Below are 14,828 nucleotides of genomic sequence, written 5' to 3' on the forward strand. Positions count from 1 at the left end.
ACGATCAGAAGGATTACGAATGGGCCACAGCCATTCACAGTAGCCGATGCCTAGGGGTTTTTTGTTAATGAGTGGCTATTTGTAAATCATAACGTTCAATCGTAATGATCGTAACTATACGATATGCGATACAGATGCGAATATAGAATAACAGTTTATATAAAATGTAATCCTGTTTCTTACGAGAAAATTCGTAAGCTACGATTTGACGATTTTACGATTTAACGACACGTTTGCTTAGAATTGACCCACTAGTTTGGCTTGTAGCCCTTGTTTTATTTTTAATAATAATATAAGATAATAATAATATATCATTATTGTTACTATATTATTATTTATATTATTATTTATACAATAATAAATATAATAATATAATATATTAGAGTAATATAATATTTTATAATATTAAAGAAGATACCAAACAGATAATAGGTTAGGCTTCACTGCGTTTCTTTGTTCATAGTTCGACGTGGCCTAGTTTTCATTGAGGGTATAAACCAGATCAGAATGTAAGAAACAATCAACTACAGTTGAGCATTCCCCTGTCGTTTGACTGTAACAGGGGAATACTTGACTGTAATTGATTGGTTCTTATATTCTGATCCAGATTAAACCCTCGGTGAAAACTAGGCCAGTGCTGAACTATAGCTGCGTTTGGCAATGCAAATCTGAGGCATCGGGGTGCTCTTTTTGTACACGTGACATATATGCTATAATATAAGAGCACTACGATGCCTCTGATTTGCATTACCGAACGCAGCTTATGAGTGAAGCTTCGCTCGAATCAACGGAGTCGATGGGGGGGGGGGGATGGTCTTTGCCAGCGAAGCTTCGCTGCATGAAATGCACCTTAAACGTTGCCGCGTTGGCGCGTTCTGCATGTAGGAGTTATGATTTATCGCAGTTGTGAATGTGGTTAAAAATGATATAATTAGTAATGGATATAATGGTATAATGATATAATTAATAAGCATGAAGTAGTTATGAAGGAAGAAGTAGAAAGTGTGTTAAATAATGCATTATTTTGTATCAAAAGGAATTAGTAAAATAATACATCTTATATGTGAAAGAGAACTGAAAAAATAATCTGAAGTTAAAGGTTATTAAAAACATGAGGAAAATGATTAATAAGGTACAGAAGCAACTGTAATGTGTCAAAGTTTTAATGCTTAATTGAATACACTTAATTTATAATTAAAAAAAGAAGTATTGCCTCAACAGGTATAAAATAAAGGATAAAAAAAGTTTATACTAGTAAATTTTTGCTGTTCTAGTTATCAGAATAACATGCTATATATGTTGAGCTTTTCTTAAGAATTACTTTCAAGGGAAATAATTTCGCATAAAAATGACAGATCCCTCAATGATGAATACAGACCAGACATATTGTTGGAATACTGAGATGTTTCAGCAGAACACACAATATTATCCAACTCCTCAGATATCAAATTTTTCTGACTATTCTCAACCTCCCAATTATAATTCGTCATATTCCTACAGCGTACCTCCTCCAAATATTTCTCTTGATGTATCAAACATTCCTTCTTCAACTATATCAAATATTCCCTCTGATGTCAACTTGACAAATTCAATGTACTATACACCTAATACCTATCAAAATGAAACTAATTTCCCCAATAATATCCCTTATCAGAACCAAATGAATTCACAGTGTGGCGATCAGTATTATGGCAAAATGGATTCTGCACAAGAATATATGAATGAAAATTATGCCAACTGGAATACGAAATCTGAAAATATATACAATGATAATACTGGTAATGAATGGTACTCTAACAACTCTTCCACGAATTGGACAACATATGCATCTACTTCATGGTATGATACAAATATATCAAAGTATAATGACAAAGAGAGATTACATCTGACGCAAACATATGAAGCATCGCAAAGAATGGAAGAATGGAGGTATAATAACAAAGAAATGTCCAAGCATGCAGTTAGCAAACAGAGATCTAAAAGTCCACATAGTATACATGAGAAATTATATAAATCACAATATGAAGATTACAGAGACAGATATCGTCATCATAATAGGGAAATATCTACTTTGCGGGACTCTTCACACGATAGCAAGCATTTTGAAAAATCTAAACAACATGGAAGTCATACATCTTGCTCAGAAGAATCGTACATAAGCAATAGAAGTAAGAAAAGATCAAAATCACGAGAGTCTCATTTAACCAAGGACACTATATTAACTAATAACAGTAAACGAACAAAAGGTCTTACTGAGAGAGAGATATTGTTAGAGAAGTATAGGTAAGACTTTTGTATATATTCTTGCATATTATAAAACTTATTTTTCTAGAAAAAAGAAATCGATTACTTTATTTTTATTCTATACAATCCTACATATTTCCTACATGCAAGAGTTGTATAGATTTATTTACTTTTACTTACATTATCAAGAAGAGACATTATTTATAAATAAATAAAATTTAACCTACTCATCCATCCATATCTTTAACTTATTTCCTCTATACATATACTTAATTAAACTAACTATTTAACCTAGCTATTGCTGTATCTTAAGACTATCACTGTCACAAAAAAAAAAACAGATCTGTACAAACATTCTCTTTTAACTTATTTATATTACATATCACAGTTTTACTTCTTATAAACTTTCTCAGTGCTTATTGTTTAGTTACATTTAGTCACTACTAATTTTTTCTCCTTCATAATACTTGTCCTATGTTGCATCTAAAGCTGATTCTACAATGTGCTCTTTGTTTCCTGTTTCTTGCTTTTTGCCTCTTCTCTCTTTACAACCATTTTATCAACAATTGTATTTGTTGATATGTGTTTCCTGTTTCTTCCAAAGTTCGTTAACTTTTATCTCAGATGACAAAAAACAAAAAAATGGATAAGAAGCAAAAAAACAAGATGTAAAAAATAGCAAAAAGCAAGAAACAGGAAACAAAAAGCACATTGTAGAATAACCACAAACCTTTCCTCTTCCCCTCATTCTCTTTGTTTCCTTATCTATTTCTTTTTTTATTTCTTTAGAACCTTGCTTTTAATTGTATTCAATTCTTCATTCTAAAGCCTACTTCACATCACCTTATCCTTGTCCAATTTTATGAATCTGCTTGTCTTCTGATACTCGTCCATACAATTTATTTCCATATCGCAAAATATATATCTCCAATGCTTTTTCTTTAGTCAAACTTTATTTGTTTCTTCCATATTTCTTGTAAGAGCTATACATAATGTGTCTAAAAAATTGAAATAAACATTTTTTGTTTATTTAAACAAAAGTTATTAGAGGTGGCTCGATAACATAAAACATAAATAAAAAGGAACATACAGCCACATACGCAAGATGTTTTTTGCACAAGTCATATATTTAAAATTTTACGTGTAAACGTTTCGGTCAAGTCGTGATCATTATCAATACTATAAAGAAAATGTGAAATGTTAAATAATAAAATTGCGCATTAAGATGTCGAAATACAAAAATCCAAAAATTAATCCTGTTTTTTTAATCTTTTTGACAATAAGTTTCAAATTTATTTCTTGATAATTGTATGTTAAACACAGGATTATCAGATTCCGTGTTTCCATAACTATAAAATATAACGTTATAATGCGATGTTATTTGATGGAGAAAATTAGCTTGAATAGAAAAATTTTCAATCCGATAGTAAGACTGCTATGTATGTACATAATTACACTTTGTACATAGCTTACTTATATTTGATAGTTATGGAAACACGAAATCTGGTAATCCCGTGTTTAACATACAATTATCAAGAAATAAATTTGAAACTTATTGTCAAAAAGATTAAAAAAACAGGATTAATTTTTGGATTTTTGTATTTCGACATCTTAATGCGCAATTTTATTATTTAACATCTCACATTTTCTTTATAGTACTGATAATAGGTCATGACTTGACCGAAACGTTTACATGTAAAATTTTAAATATATTTGTGCGAAAAACATCTTGCGTATATGGCTGTATGTTCCTTTTTATTTGTTTTATTTTTTTTACATTAGGCGTAACTATTGTGCAACGAGTAAGGACATAAAGCGAAAACTAAATGAATTATCAGTATTGGGATCTAAAGGTTTACTTGAAAATGAAAAAAAGATTTGGACACGTACATCACCAGCAGATTTGTATTATGTCAGGGATGAAAATAATTCAAAAATAGTAAAAAGTACTTTGAAACTACAAGAATTATGTGTAACATTTAAGAAAATGTTAATAGACAGAGCAGCTGCAGCAAGAGAATTGCAGGTATATTTGTTTCCATAATTATATAAAGAAACTATGTGTAACTATAATATGTTATAATATTCTTAAAGCTTTCACGGGTGCTTTCTGTATAAAAGTTATGCGTTTTGCGGGTTTCCTCCGTGTCCAAATCCATTCCTGAAATGTCAACATTTCGTGAACCTTGCAGTCCATTTCATCAGGGTGAAGAGCAGCCTGATACTTAGTAGCAGTCTGGCTGCTCTTCACCCTGATGAAATGGACTGCAAGGTTCACGAAATGTTGACATTTCAGGAATGGATTTGGACACGGAGGAAACCCGCGAAACGCATAACTTTTATAATATGTTATCTCATTTAGCCTCCTTATGAACCACCTCCAAGAAAAACAAGAGCACGTCTTTGTCGTCATAAATCTGAAGCTTGCAGTAGCAGCTCTTCATCTGATAGCGACAATTCTATGGATGAAGATGATAGAACAATGGAAGAATTAATGGCAAAGAAACAGCATCCACAAAGATTGCATCCTGAAATGTGGTTTAATGATCCTGGCGAAGTAATATCGAGAAATGTTTTATAAGTCAATTTTTTTACATTGGCCCAAACATTTCAAAATATAATGATTTTTTTAAATTATAGATGAATGATGGTCCATTATGTAGATGCAGTGCAAAATCGAGACGATCAGGTATAAGACATGGGATCTATGCTGGAGAAGGTGCGATAAACAAATGTGATTTAAATACGAACAATGCAGATAAATTATATCATTATAGAATAACTATTAGTCCACCGACCAATTTTCTTACAAAAACACCGACGATTATTAAACATGACGAACATGAATTTATATTTGAAGGCTTCTCCATGCTTTCTCATTTCCCATTGGTTAAGTTACCTACATGCAAAGTTATAAGATTTAATATTGAATATACAATTCTATATATAGAAGAGAAATTGCCAGAAAATTTTACAATACAGGAACTAGACTTCTTTCGTAAGTAATTGTTCGTAAATGTTCTATTATGTAAAAAATATTTCTCTCGTGTTATTTACCTTAACCAAAATATTTTAAATGTTTACAGAGACATATTTATTTAAAGAGATTTTGGAACTCGTAGATTTTGATTTACATGCAGCACAGGACAAATCTGGCTGCGGACAGTTTCATTTTATGCCAAGATTTGTACGTGACTTGACTGACAATGGTCAAGAGATTCTATCAATGAATGAAGTTCTGAATTATTTGATAAAGAGTAGTACTCTCTTAATAAATCCAGATAATCTATCAAGATTAGTGGCGATGCCACAATATAAGTGGCAAGATTTTGCTGACGAGGTAAAGGGGATGGTCGTGACTTATCCAGGGAAGAAACCGTGCAGCGTTCGTGTTGATCAGTTGGATAGAAATCAAGAAGAATTGTGCAATAAGATACCGCTTGCTTATCCCGAAATAGTTCATTTTGGTATCCGTCCACCACAACTTAGTTACGCAGGAAATGCAGAGTAAGTATCTTACAGGATAAGCTGGTACAATTTTGAAAAGGTGTACAATTTTAAATCAAATAAGATTAAAATCCAAATTTCAAGATTTGATTTATTCTTGTTTGGTACCTTTTACATAATGGTAATTTTTACACAATGAAATTTTTGCATCAATGTATTTCGATTTTCGATTAATTTAAAGTTATGTTTTTCTAATTATAGTACATAACTTTATTTTAACATCATTATGTGTACTATAATAATAGAGTAATTATGACATTTTTTATCTAAAATAATCGTTAAATTTCTTAGAAGTGATCAAATTTAATGAATGTATAAGAAATCTTTCTTTCAATTTTTTGCAAATTATATTTTTCTTAATACATAAAGCTTGTCCTTTAAATATAATTCTATATCTATGAACACGCTTTTTATCAGTTACCAAAAAGCCTGGAGAGATTACGTGAAATTTCGACATCTACTCGCAAACATGTCGAAACCATCCTTCGAAGATAAGAGAAAATTAGAGGCAAAGGAAAATAAGTTGCAAGAGTTACGTACTCAGAGCAAAATGAAGCGCGATGTCACGGTCGATGTCAGCTCCGAAGGATTTTATAGAACTGGCATTATGTGCGACATTGTACAACATGCGATGTTGATACCAGTATTAGTCTGCCATTTGAGATTTCACAAATCTCTGGATAATCTAGAACGCACGTTAGGATACGAATTCAAGAACAGGTATCTACTCCAGCTAGCTCTCACGCATCCCAGCTACCGCGAGAATTTTGGCACGAATCCGGATCACGCGCGGAATTCCTTGACGAATTGCGGTATAAGACAGCCTGAGTACGGCGACCGCAGGATCCATTATATGAACACGCGTAAGCGTGGTATCAACACTCTGATAAACATAATGTCCAGATTCGGCGCAAAAACGGAAACAGAATCATCAATAGCGCATAATGAACGGTTAGAATTTCTTGGTGATGCGGTTGTCGAGTTCCTTACTTCCATTCACCTCTTCCACATGTTTCCGGATTTGGAGGAGGGCGGTTTGGCTACTTACAGAGCAGCAATTGTACAAAACCAGCATCTTGCTGTATTGGCGAAGAAATTGAATTTAGAAGAGTATATGCTTTATGCTCACGGTAGCGATCTCTGTCATGACTTGGAGTTAAGACATGCAATGGCGAATTGCTTTGAAGCGTTGATGGGTTCACTATTTCTTGATGGAGGAATAGAAGTGGCTGATCGGGTTTTTGGAGAGACACTTTTTAAAGGTGAAGAGGATCTTGCCAAAGTTTGGGTCAATTATCCACGACATCCTCTTCAAGAACAGGAGCCGACAGGAGACAGACAATGGATTTCCAGCTTTGAACTGTTACAGGTATTAATCAGCATTTGAACAAACTTTCAACTATGAAATCACTTTTTCTTATGTTATCAGAAATTAACCAAGTTCGAGGAATCAATCGGAATAGAATTCACTCATATTCGTCTTCTTGCTAGAGCGTTCACAGATCGTAGTATAGGATATACTAATTTAACATTAGGATCTAATCAACGACTAGAGTTCCTAGGAGACACTGTGTTGCAGCTTATCGTTTCTGAATATTTGTATAAGTACTTTCCGGAACATCATGAGGGACATTTATCGGTAAGCACTGTTCGTAAATTGTTTTGATAATTTTTTTTCTATTAAATTTATAATCATTTTGTTGCAGTTATTACGAAGTTCTCTCGTAAATAATAAAACGCAAGCGGTCGTTTGTGACGACCTCGGTATGACTCAGTATGCTCTTTATGGGAATCCAAAAGCTGAATTGAAAACAAAAGACAGAGCAGATTTATTAGAAGCTTTTCTTGGCGCACTTTATGTCGATAAGGGTTTAAAGTATTGTCACGTATTTTGTGATGTATGCTTCTTCCCACGTTTACAAGATTTTATTATGAATCAAGACTGGAATGATCCAAAGAGCAAATTACAACAGTGTTGCTTAACGTTAAGAACTATGGACGGTGGTGAACCAGATATTCCCGTGTACAAGTAAGTTTTTATTTTTTTGCCTATGAAAAAAACCTCTGTAAAATTACATAAGTGTATATAGTATTTATTTTTGCAAATGTCTAAATTTTCTTCTTAGAGATATAAGGAACAAATGATGCAAAAGATTTATTTTTATATAGCATTCTAATGTGGCTTGCTTTTTTTTTAGAGTCATCGAGTGTAAAGGACCAACTAATACAAGGGTTTATACAGTCGCTGTATATTTCCAAGGAAAACGTTTAGCTACGGCTTCAGGGCATAGTATTCAAGAAGCGGAAATGAATTCTGCCAAAGAAGCTTTAGAAAAATCACAAGGTATTACAAATAAAAATAATAATTATATAGAATTGAAAATAATCAATAATCTACACACACACATACACAGACGCCCCCCCCCCACACACACACACACACTAGCGACCTCTAAATCTTAATATTTTTAAATAAAAATTTAGAGTGTACTTTTGGCATAAAATGGAAACTTTTGAGCTAAGTGACCGATTAAAAAAAAATTTTTTTTCTTAGCAATACATACAGGATGAATCAGAGTCGTTGAATCAACTTTTTACCCAATGAGAAAATTATCGACTTTATACCTAATTGAATTGTAACGTGTGCAATTATTTTCTCATAGGGTAAAAAGCTGGTTCAACGACTCTGATTGATCCTGTATAATCTTTAAATTAAAATTTTATTGAAATCATCAAATATGTGATTGAACAAAGAATAAATTGTTCTTTATATTTAAAATTTAGAAAATAGTCTATTTTAATTATAATACAATTTTTACAATTTTAAATAAAAATTTGGATTACTTTTGTAGATTTATTCCCGCAACTGGATCATCAAAAACGTGTAATAGCAAAAAGTATGAAGATGCAACAATGGCCGAACAAACAGAGAGTAAAAGGAAAATCTGAAAAAAGATCATATGACAGATCCGATGATTCTGATTGTAGCCAAAGGAGAAGAAGTCGTAGTAGGGAACGTATTACTCCCAAAAAAAGAGAAACTTAATAATTTCTTACTATTGTTATTCATATAATAAAAATATCATGATTTTCGTAGAAAAAAAATACATAGAACATAATATAAAAATTTTTACAATAGTTAAATTAGAGAAACATTAATTTTAATGCAAATATAACTGAACCTTCTTTACATTTAACAATATCATGCACAGCATGTCTCTTTTTATATCTTCATACTCAATCTTTTACTCATCCGGTTCTGTTTTAACTTATAATTTACAATTATATAGTACTATAGTGTTATAGTTGTTTTGTGTCATAATACCTTATTTAATTAGTTCCTGATAACTGTAAAGCTCTTAAATTTAATTAAGAGAAATCCTATTTTCGGCCAGAGCGAATTTTAAGTATTTTAAATATATATATATATATATATATATATATATTTTGATGTGAATTTATATACATATCAAACCGTGTGTAATCTTTTTGTCTTGAATCATAATCATGAACAAAATTAAAGTAGTAATATCACATATTAAATGCTTACTAATTTAATAATATTGATGCTAATAAGCATCTTATAAGAATACCTTATTAATATAATTTGATGCTAATAAGAATCTCAACTGCGAATAATTTATTGCGAAAAATATGTGAAGATCTTAGTTTTTTTGTTTTTTATGAAATATCATTAGCCTTTTCATATAATGGCTGATTTAGCATTCTACAATATGATTAGTTTATACGTTTAGATATATAAGGAACCAAAAGCAAGAACCAATCGTATTGAAGAATTTTATATAATAGTTGCAAAGCTGTTTTCTCTGCTGAACGCAGCCATTGATTCGATTTTTGTCATTTTGAATGCGGTCCACTTCGTTCTACAAACGCGTTGCAGCATTTGTAAAATCAATCACTGTACTTATATTCCTTGTCTTTTCCATAATTTAGATCCATCTTCTATATTAATCCTCTGTTATCACGATAGATGAAAATAACTTATAGTCCGAATTTGGGGCTGTATAACTTTTACGGCGTAGCTTGTAATCGAGCCTTATGCGATTATCAATCAAAAGTTAGAGGTCTTCTCTAGAGATTGAAATAGTTAACTATTCAAAAACATGTCAATAATATGTGGCAGCTGTTTAAAAAGAAAATAATATTTCTTTTTTCTTCACATATCAGAAAAATATATTTGTTAAAACGCGCGCTATATAGTACATATTTTTGCTTGAAAGTATTACGTTTTCGGAGTACCACTCTAAAATTTTAATTTAAAAAAGCTAAAAAATAAAATTGATTTTTTTTACATTACAGTTTACTTTTTTTATATGTACGTTTTCAAGAATTTTTTAAACATATTTAGTTCGTAATGTTATCATTAATAAAATTATAATGTTCAAAATATATTCCTTTTTTTTTTTTAATCAGATAGTTTTAGATGGCATCATCAATTGTCTAATTGACCCAGTGTAATCGTAAAATTTTACGAAAGTGTGACACCGAAAAGTTAAAGAATTGTCCATACATGGAAGAATCCCAATAACCCAGTAATGTACCCATTTAACAATGTTATACATGAGATATCTCCATAAAATGATTAACGACATTCGTATAAATTGTGCGCACGCGCGCACAGGATAGCTGATTTTATAATAACTGAGAGTAAGTGACACAGTACGACACAGTGATCATGTCATCTTTGTTTAACATTGGTAAACAAGAAGGATGTAATGATCCATTGTATCATACCGTGTCATTTGTGTCGCTTGTTGAAAGGCACACTGAATCTATTAATGATGATGTATTCATATGATATAAAAAGAATATTAAAGAAATATGCTTTGTATTAATTTGCGCATATATGTTACTGAATTCACTTATTAATTATATTATTAATTATACAATTTAAAAGGTTTCGATTTTACTTCCATTCTACTAATGTTCGATTAAACTTGATTGTTCTCTTATGGAATGAAAAATATAATTTATAGTATAAATCATAGAAGTCTTTCTTTTTACTATCAATTTATATGGCTTATTATTATTATGTACATTTGATTACAGTTTAAAAGATTTCAATTATTTATTTCGTTCTATCAATATCGGACTACCTTGTTTCAACAAATACCTATTTTCATTAATTATAGTGTTACATTGTACAATATTATTACAAAAGTTTTCCAGCTCCCAATGTTTTTTCAACAAGGCAAGATTTAGATCAAATAACGCATACCGAAAACACTGTATTTGAGTACACGTAGCGACACTATGGAGCTGTATTCCCAAATCATGAATCAAAGTTTTCAAATACATATCATTCTCGTTTATACAAACAATTTCTAAAAAAGGTAAAAAAATCATTTTATCACATATGATTTTATAATTTAACAAAAATTATTACATTTACCTAATGTGAATTCAGGAGATTTGAAATCTATACATTTTATATTGTATATCATTGGAATGTTTATGTCAACAGGTCTTATCGGACCTTGCACAGCCAATTCATATGCAGCTTGACTCTGCATATCTAATCCACACAATCTAGGAAAAAGACATAATTAAACTACAATACTCGATATATATTAAGCCATAATATTAATTAATGTCATATATATCTATCATACAACGTACTCAAACATCTTTCTCTGATGAGCAGCTTGCATGGAAGCGCATATTTTATCAATTGCATCCCGCTTAATGTATTTATATGTAGACTTCTCGATGATTTTTCCAGTTATAAAATATGTGTCTGTTGCTTGTCCTAAAAGGCCTTTAACTCTATAACTAGTTGGAGATTTGGACTCTTTCAATTTATGAACCCATTTGGCACCATCATTAATACCGCAGACCATGAGGCCAGACATGTCTCTACTCAGATAATTAGCGCATATCAATATGAAGTCTTTAGGTTGATATCGTGGACCTACGACTAATGGATGATCCGCATAGCTCGGATGTATAAATACTTTCATCGCCTTAGTTGTATCACCTTCTATACAGACATGTTTGATTGGTTGACGTACACGCATACTGTTCAAATCTAGAAATTACAAATTGTTTTTGACATAGGTTATATACTTTTTTTTTTTAATAAGATCACCTCTTCTCAGTAGCACATCAGCGTCTGCAAAGCACATTATGTGCTACTTGGAATAATACTACAAAGAAAAATAAGAAGATCCAAACGGGCAATAAAAGAGTACTAAATAAAAACAAACATACATTTTACTTTAACTAAACCAAAATAAATAATTCAGGAAAAAGCTTCATAAGTGAATATAAAAAATTAAATGATAATTAAAAATGGCAAAAAGGAAGAAGACAAAGAATAAAAATTATGTCATGTCCGAACAAATATACATAACAATAAAAAGTGTAGACTTGATAGAGAGAGAGAGAGAGAGAAAGAGAGAGAACACTGCTTTCAGTTGCATTATTTTGTATTTAAAATAAAACAATACATTACTTAAAGGAATAAAGAAACAAGGAGGAATTTAATTTAAAAAAGCATGAAATAATACTTGGTTTTGTAAACATTGTAAGAGACATACATATAACTTTCCAAGTGGAGCTTGAGACAATAACATGTACAAATAATATATCTACTGATGATGGCTCAGAATATCGAAACATTTATTATTTATTGATTAATAAATCTGATAATTTTGTTGTACTCCAATTACTTGCGCTTGACTCTCATTGCCAGAGTACTTTTCCTTATTTATTTTTAATATTAAAGAGTCTTATTTCGTCACTTCTTACATTGAAATAATATTATCCATTAATAGCTGCGTTCAGCAATGCAAATCTGAGGTGTCGGAATGCTCTTTTTCTACAGTACACGTGACATATGCTATAAGAGCACTCCGATGCCTCAGATTTGCATTACCGAACGCAGCTATTATAGAATATTGATAAGAATAAGTTTCAAAACATAATGATATTCTAACCTTCGCAGAGACGATAAATTATGGTATCCCGTGCGCCTAAATACGTAACCATTGGTGGTTTGTAAACAGCAAATATTCCATTTAATGCTTTCCATGCTATCCTAGAGTCGAAAACCAGCTTTTCCATTTTCGAAGACAGAGTATTTATCATCTTATCGAAAAAACAATAAGTCTGGATCTACAATAGGTGTTTTAAGCTTTAAGTCGTAAAAAATTGATCAACTACAGTCGTATGCGAGGAGAATAATTAATTGTGATTCGTCCATTCCTTATGACTTAAGGCTTAAAAACCTATTGTAGATTCGGGATAAAGACTGCCGCACACAAAATTTCTGTAACAGTAATCTTAAGACGTGAATTTAAGTCGATGAGCCAATCAGGATACTGTTTTAGATCTATGTATTCTAATGGAAATAGAAATAGCAGTAAACTTATTTATAAAGCGAGTTTCGACCGGTTGAAATTCATCTGCGAGGTTAACTGTTATTTCCATTCCCGTTAGATTACGTAATCTAAAGCAGTATCTTGATTGGTTCATTGGCTTAAGTTTATACCTTACGCATACTGCAGCTACGTTCGGTAATGCAAATCTGAAGCGTCGGAGTGCTCTTTTTCTGCAATGCACGTGACATGCTATAAAAGCACTCTGATGCCATACATTTGCATTAAGCCCAAGACACAATGCGAGGGAATAGCAATAGTGATAGGAATAATACAATTTCAACCTATCAGAAATCGAATATATCGGAATATACAGTTTCCAAACGCAGCTATTATATCACGTGCACTGTAGAAAAAGAGCACTCCGACGCCTCAGATTTGCATTTCCGAACGCAGCTTGTTACGGAATTTTGTGTGCGGTAACTCTAAGGTCTGTCGCAGACAAAATTTTTGTAATAGTAATCTTAAGACATAAACTTAAGCCGATGAGCCAATCAGGATACTGCCTTAGATTAAACATACATATTATGTAATCTAAACGCGGTTACGCCTTTCATCACGACGCCTTTTTTTTTATTGTGTTCACAGTTCACATGTATAGACTAACTCTCTACGTATGTGATGAGATCACGTTAAATTCTAGATATAATCTTTACAGTGTATTTAATTTCTTAAAATAAAATTTTTTCTGTGTTATATCTCACAAATTAAATATATGTATATAATGCAGATTACAAACAATATTATTTTTTTATTATAATATAATTTTACCCTTAGGGTACTCATGATGAGCCATTCGTATCATTGTTTCTTTTCTTCGAAATATTGTATCTGGCTAAATAATTATTTTTATCCTTTTTTTCTTTTTAAATACAACTTAAAAAAAAAATATTTTTTAAAATATATTTTTTAATATATGTTAAAATATATATAAGAATCTATTCATAATTTTTGTATATTTGCAACAATTATTGAAATTAATCCACATACAAACGATCCATCATGTACAGTAAAAAAAAATTGTATATGTATTAAGAGTCAAACGTATAATTTAAAGATATCTTATTAAAAAGTAATACAAAAAATAAATTTATTTAAGTATAAAAATTACAAAAAAATGTAGCATATATTATGTGATATGACAGCATATATTTTATCCATGAAAATAATGCACAATGTTTACTATAGGCATATATGTTTTGAACTCTATTCCTCTATTAAAAAATATAATTTTGACATTCTTTTTACGTTTACTGCAAAAATCTGCATATAATATTCTATTAGTATCAAGAAAAAAAGTAATAAAAAAGTAACGATTTGTTATATTTTGAGTAACGAGTACGGAAACGAATTACTTTTGCAAATCAATAATGAGTAACAAGAACAAGTTATTTTTTAACAAAAAAGAATAATAACAGTAACGAGTTATTTTTATGAGGTAACGTTGCCAACCCTGCTCTAGCCTAATGCCCGTATTCATAGTCAGATCTTCCTTGTACTTAAGACCTTCCTTAAATTTATCTTTAAATGCTCAGTAGCATGAAATAATTCCTAGAATATCTGAAGATAAATTTAAAGATGCCTTAAATATAAGGTCTGATTATGAATACGAATATAAGAGTGCCATTACATGAAGCGCGAAAATGCGGAAACGCGGAAGACATAATTAAACTTTAC

The 14,828-nt window shown here is 31.0% G+C and overlaps 2 protein-coding genes across 7 annotated transcripts; one reads left to right on the top strand and one right to left on the bottom strand.

Annotated features, from left to right (window-relative positions):
* Positions 1-887: 887 nt before the first annotated feature.
* On the top strand, positions 888-8,825 carry LOC108750925 (ribonuclease 3). 3 transcript variants are annotated; one of them, XM_018490804.1, is made up of 11 exons: positions 888-1,132; positions 1,673-2,283; positions 4,027-4,270; positions 4,607-4,801; positions 4,885-5,242; positions 5,331-5,751; positions 6,169-7,120; positions 7,181-7,390; positions 7,458-7,780; positions 7,950-8,095; positions 8,604-8,825. In XM_018490804.1, exons 1-11 carry the CDS (start codon positions 1,112-1,114, stop codon positions 8,795-8,797), a joined length of 3,675 nt encoding a protein of 1,224 aa, XP_018346306.1. In that variant the 5' UTR covers positions 888-1,111; the 3' UTR covers positions 8,798-8,825. The 3 variants fall into 3 exon arrangements, with proteins under 3 accessions (XP_018346306.1, XP_018346304.1, XP_018346305.1); XM_018490803.1 differs by having other exon boundaries at positions 1,070-1,132; positions 1,275-2,283; XM_018490802.1 differs by having other exon boundaries at positions 888-2,283.
* Positions 8,826-10,794: 1,969 nt separating this feature from the next.
* Positions 10,795-12,943, bottom strand: LOC108750919 (probable tRNA pseudouridine synthase 2). 4 transcript variants are annotated; one of them, XM_018490783.1, is made up of 4 exons: positions 12,711-12,943; positions 11,392-11,800; positions 11,165-11,301; positions 10,795-11,096 (listed from the first exon to the last, which is right to left on the bottom strand). In XM_018490783.1, exons 1-4 carry the CDS (start codon positions 12,859-12,861, stop codon positions 10,837-10,839), a joined length of 957 nt encoding a protein of 318 aa, XP_018346285.1. In that variant the 5' UTR covers positions 12,862-12,943; the 3' UTR covers positions 10,795-10,836. The 4 variants fall into 4 exon arrangements, with proteins under 4 accessions (XP_018346285.1, XP_018346290.1, XP_018346286.1 ...); XM_018490788.1 differs by lacking the exon at positions 12,711-12,943 and adding an exon at positions 12,523-12,583; XM_018490784.1 differs by lacking the exon at positions 12,711-12,943 and adding an exon at positions 12,312-12,494.
* Between the last annotated feature and the right edge of the window lie 1,885 nt (positions 12,944-14,828).

This window comes from Trachymyrmex septentrionalis, unplaced genomic scaffold, assembly GCF_001594115.1.
Source record: "Trachymyrmex septentrionalis isolate Tsep2-gDNA-1 unplaced genomic scaffold, Tsep1.0 scaffold383, whole genome shotgun sequence".
NCBI lineage: Eukaryota > Metazoa > Arthropoda > Insecta > Hymenoptera > Formicidae > Trachymyrmex > Trachymyrmex septentrionalis.

Bases quoted from the DNA above. Each gene is read 5' to 3' on its own strand.
- LOC108750925 (XM_018490802.1), top strand. From the start codon at position 1,349: ATGACAGATCCCTCAATGATGAATACAGACCAGACATATTGTTGGAAT. The intron at 7,391-7,457 runs GTAAGCACTGTT...ATTTTGTTGCAG, and splicing joins ATCATGAGGGACATTTATCG to TTATTACGAAGTTCTCTCGT. The intron at 8,096-8,603 runs GTATTACAAATA...TTACTTTTGTAG, and splicing joins AGCTTTAGAAAAATCACAAG to ATTTATTCCCGCAACTGGAT.
- LOC108750919 (XM_018490783.1), bottom strand. From the start codon at position 12,861: ATGATAAATACTCTGTCTTCGAAAATGGAAAAGCTGGTTTTCGACTCT. The intron at 11,801-12,710 runs GTTAGAATATCA...TGTAATTTCTAG, and splicing joins AATTTATCGTCTCTGCGAAG to ATTTGAACAGTATGCGTGTA. The intron at 11,302-11,391 runs GTACGTTGTATG...TCTTTTTCCTAG, and splicing joins CATCAGAGAAAGATGTTTGA to ATTGTGTGGATTAGATATGC.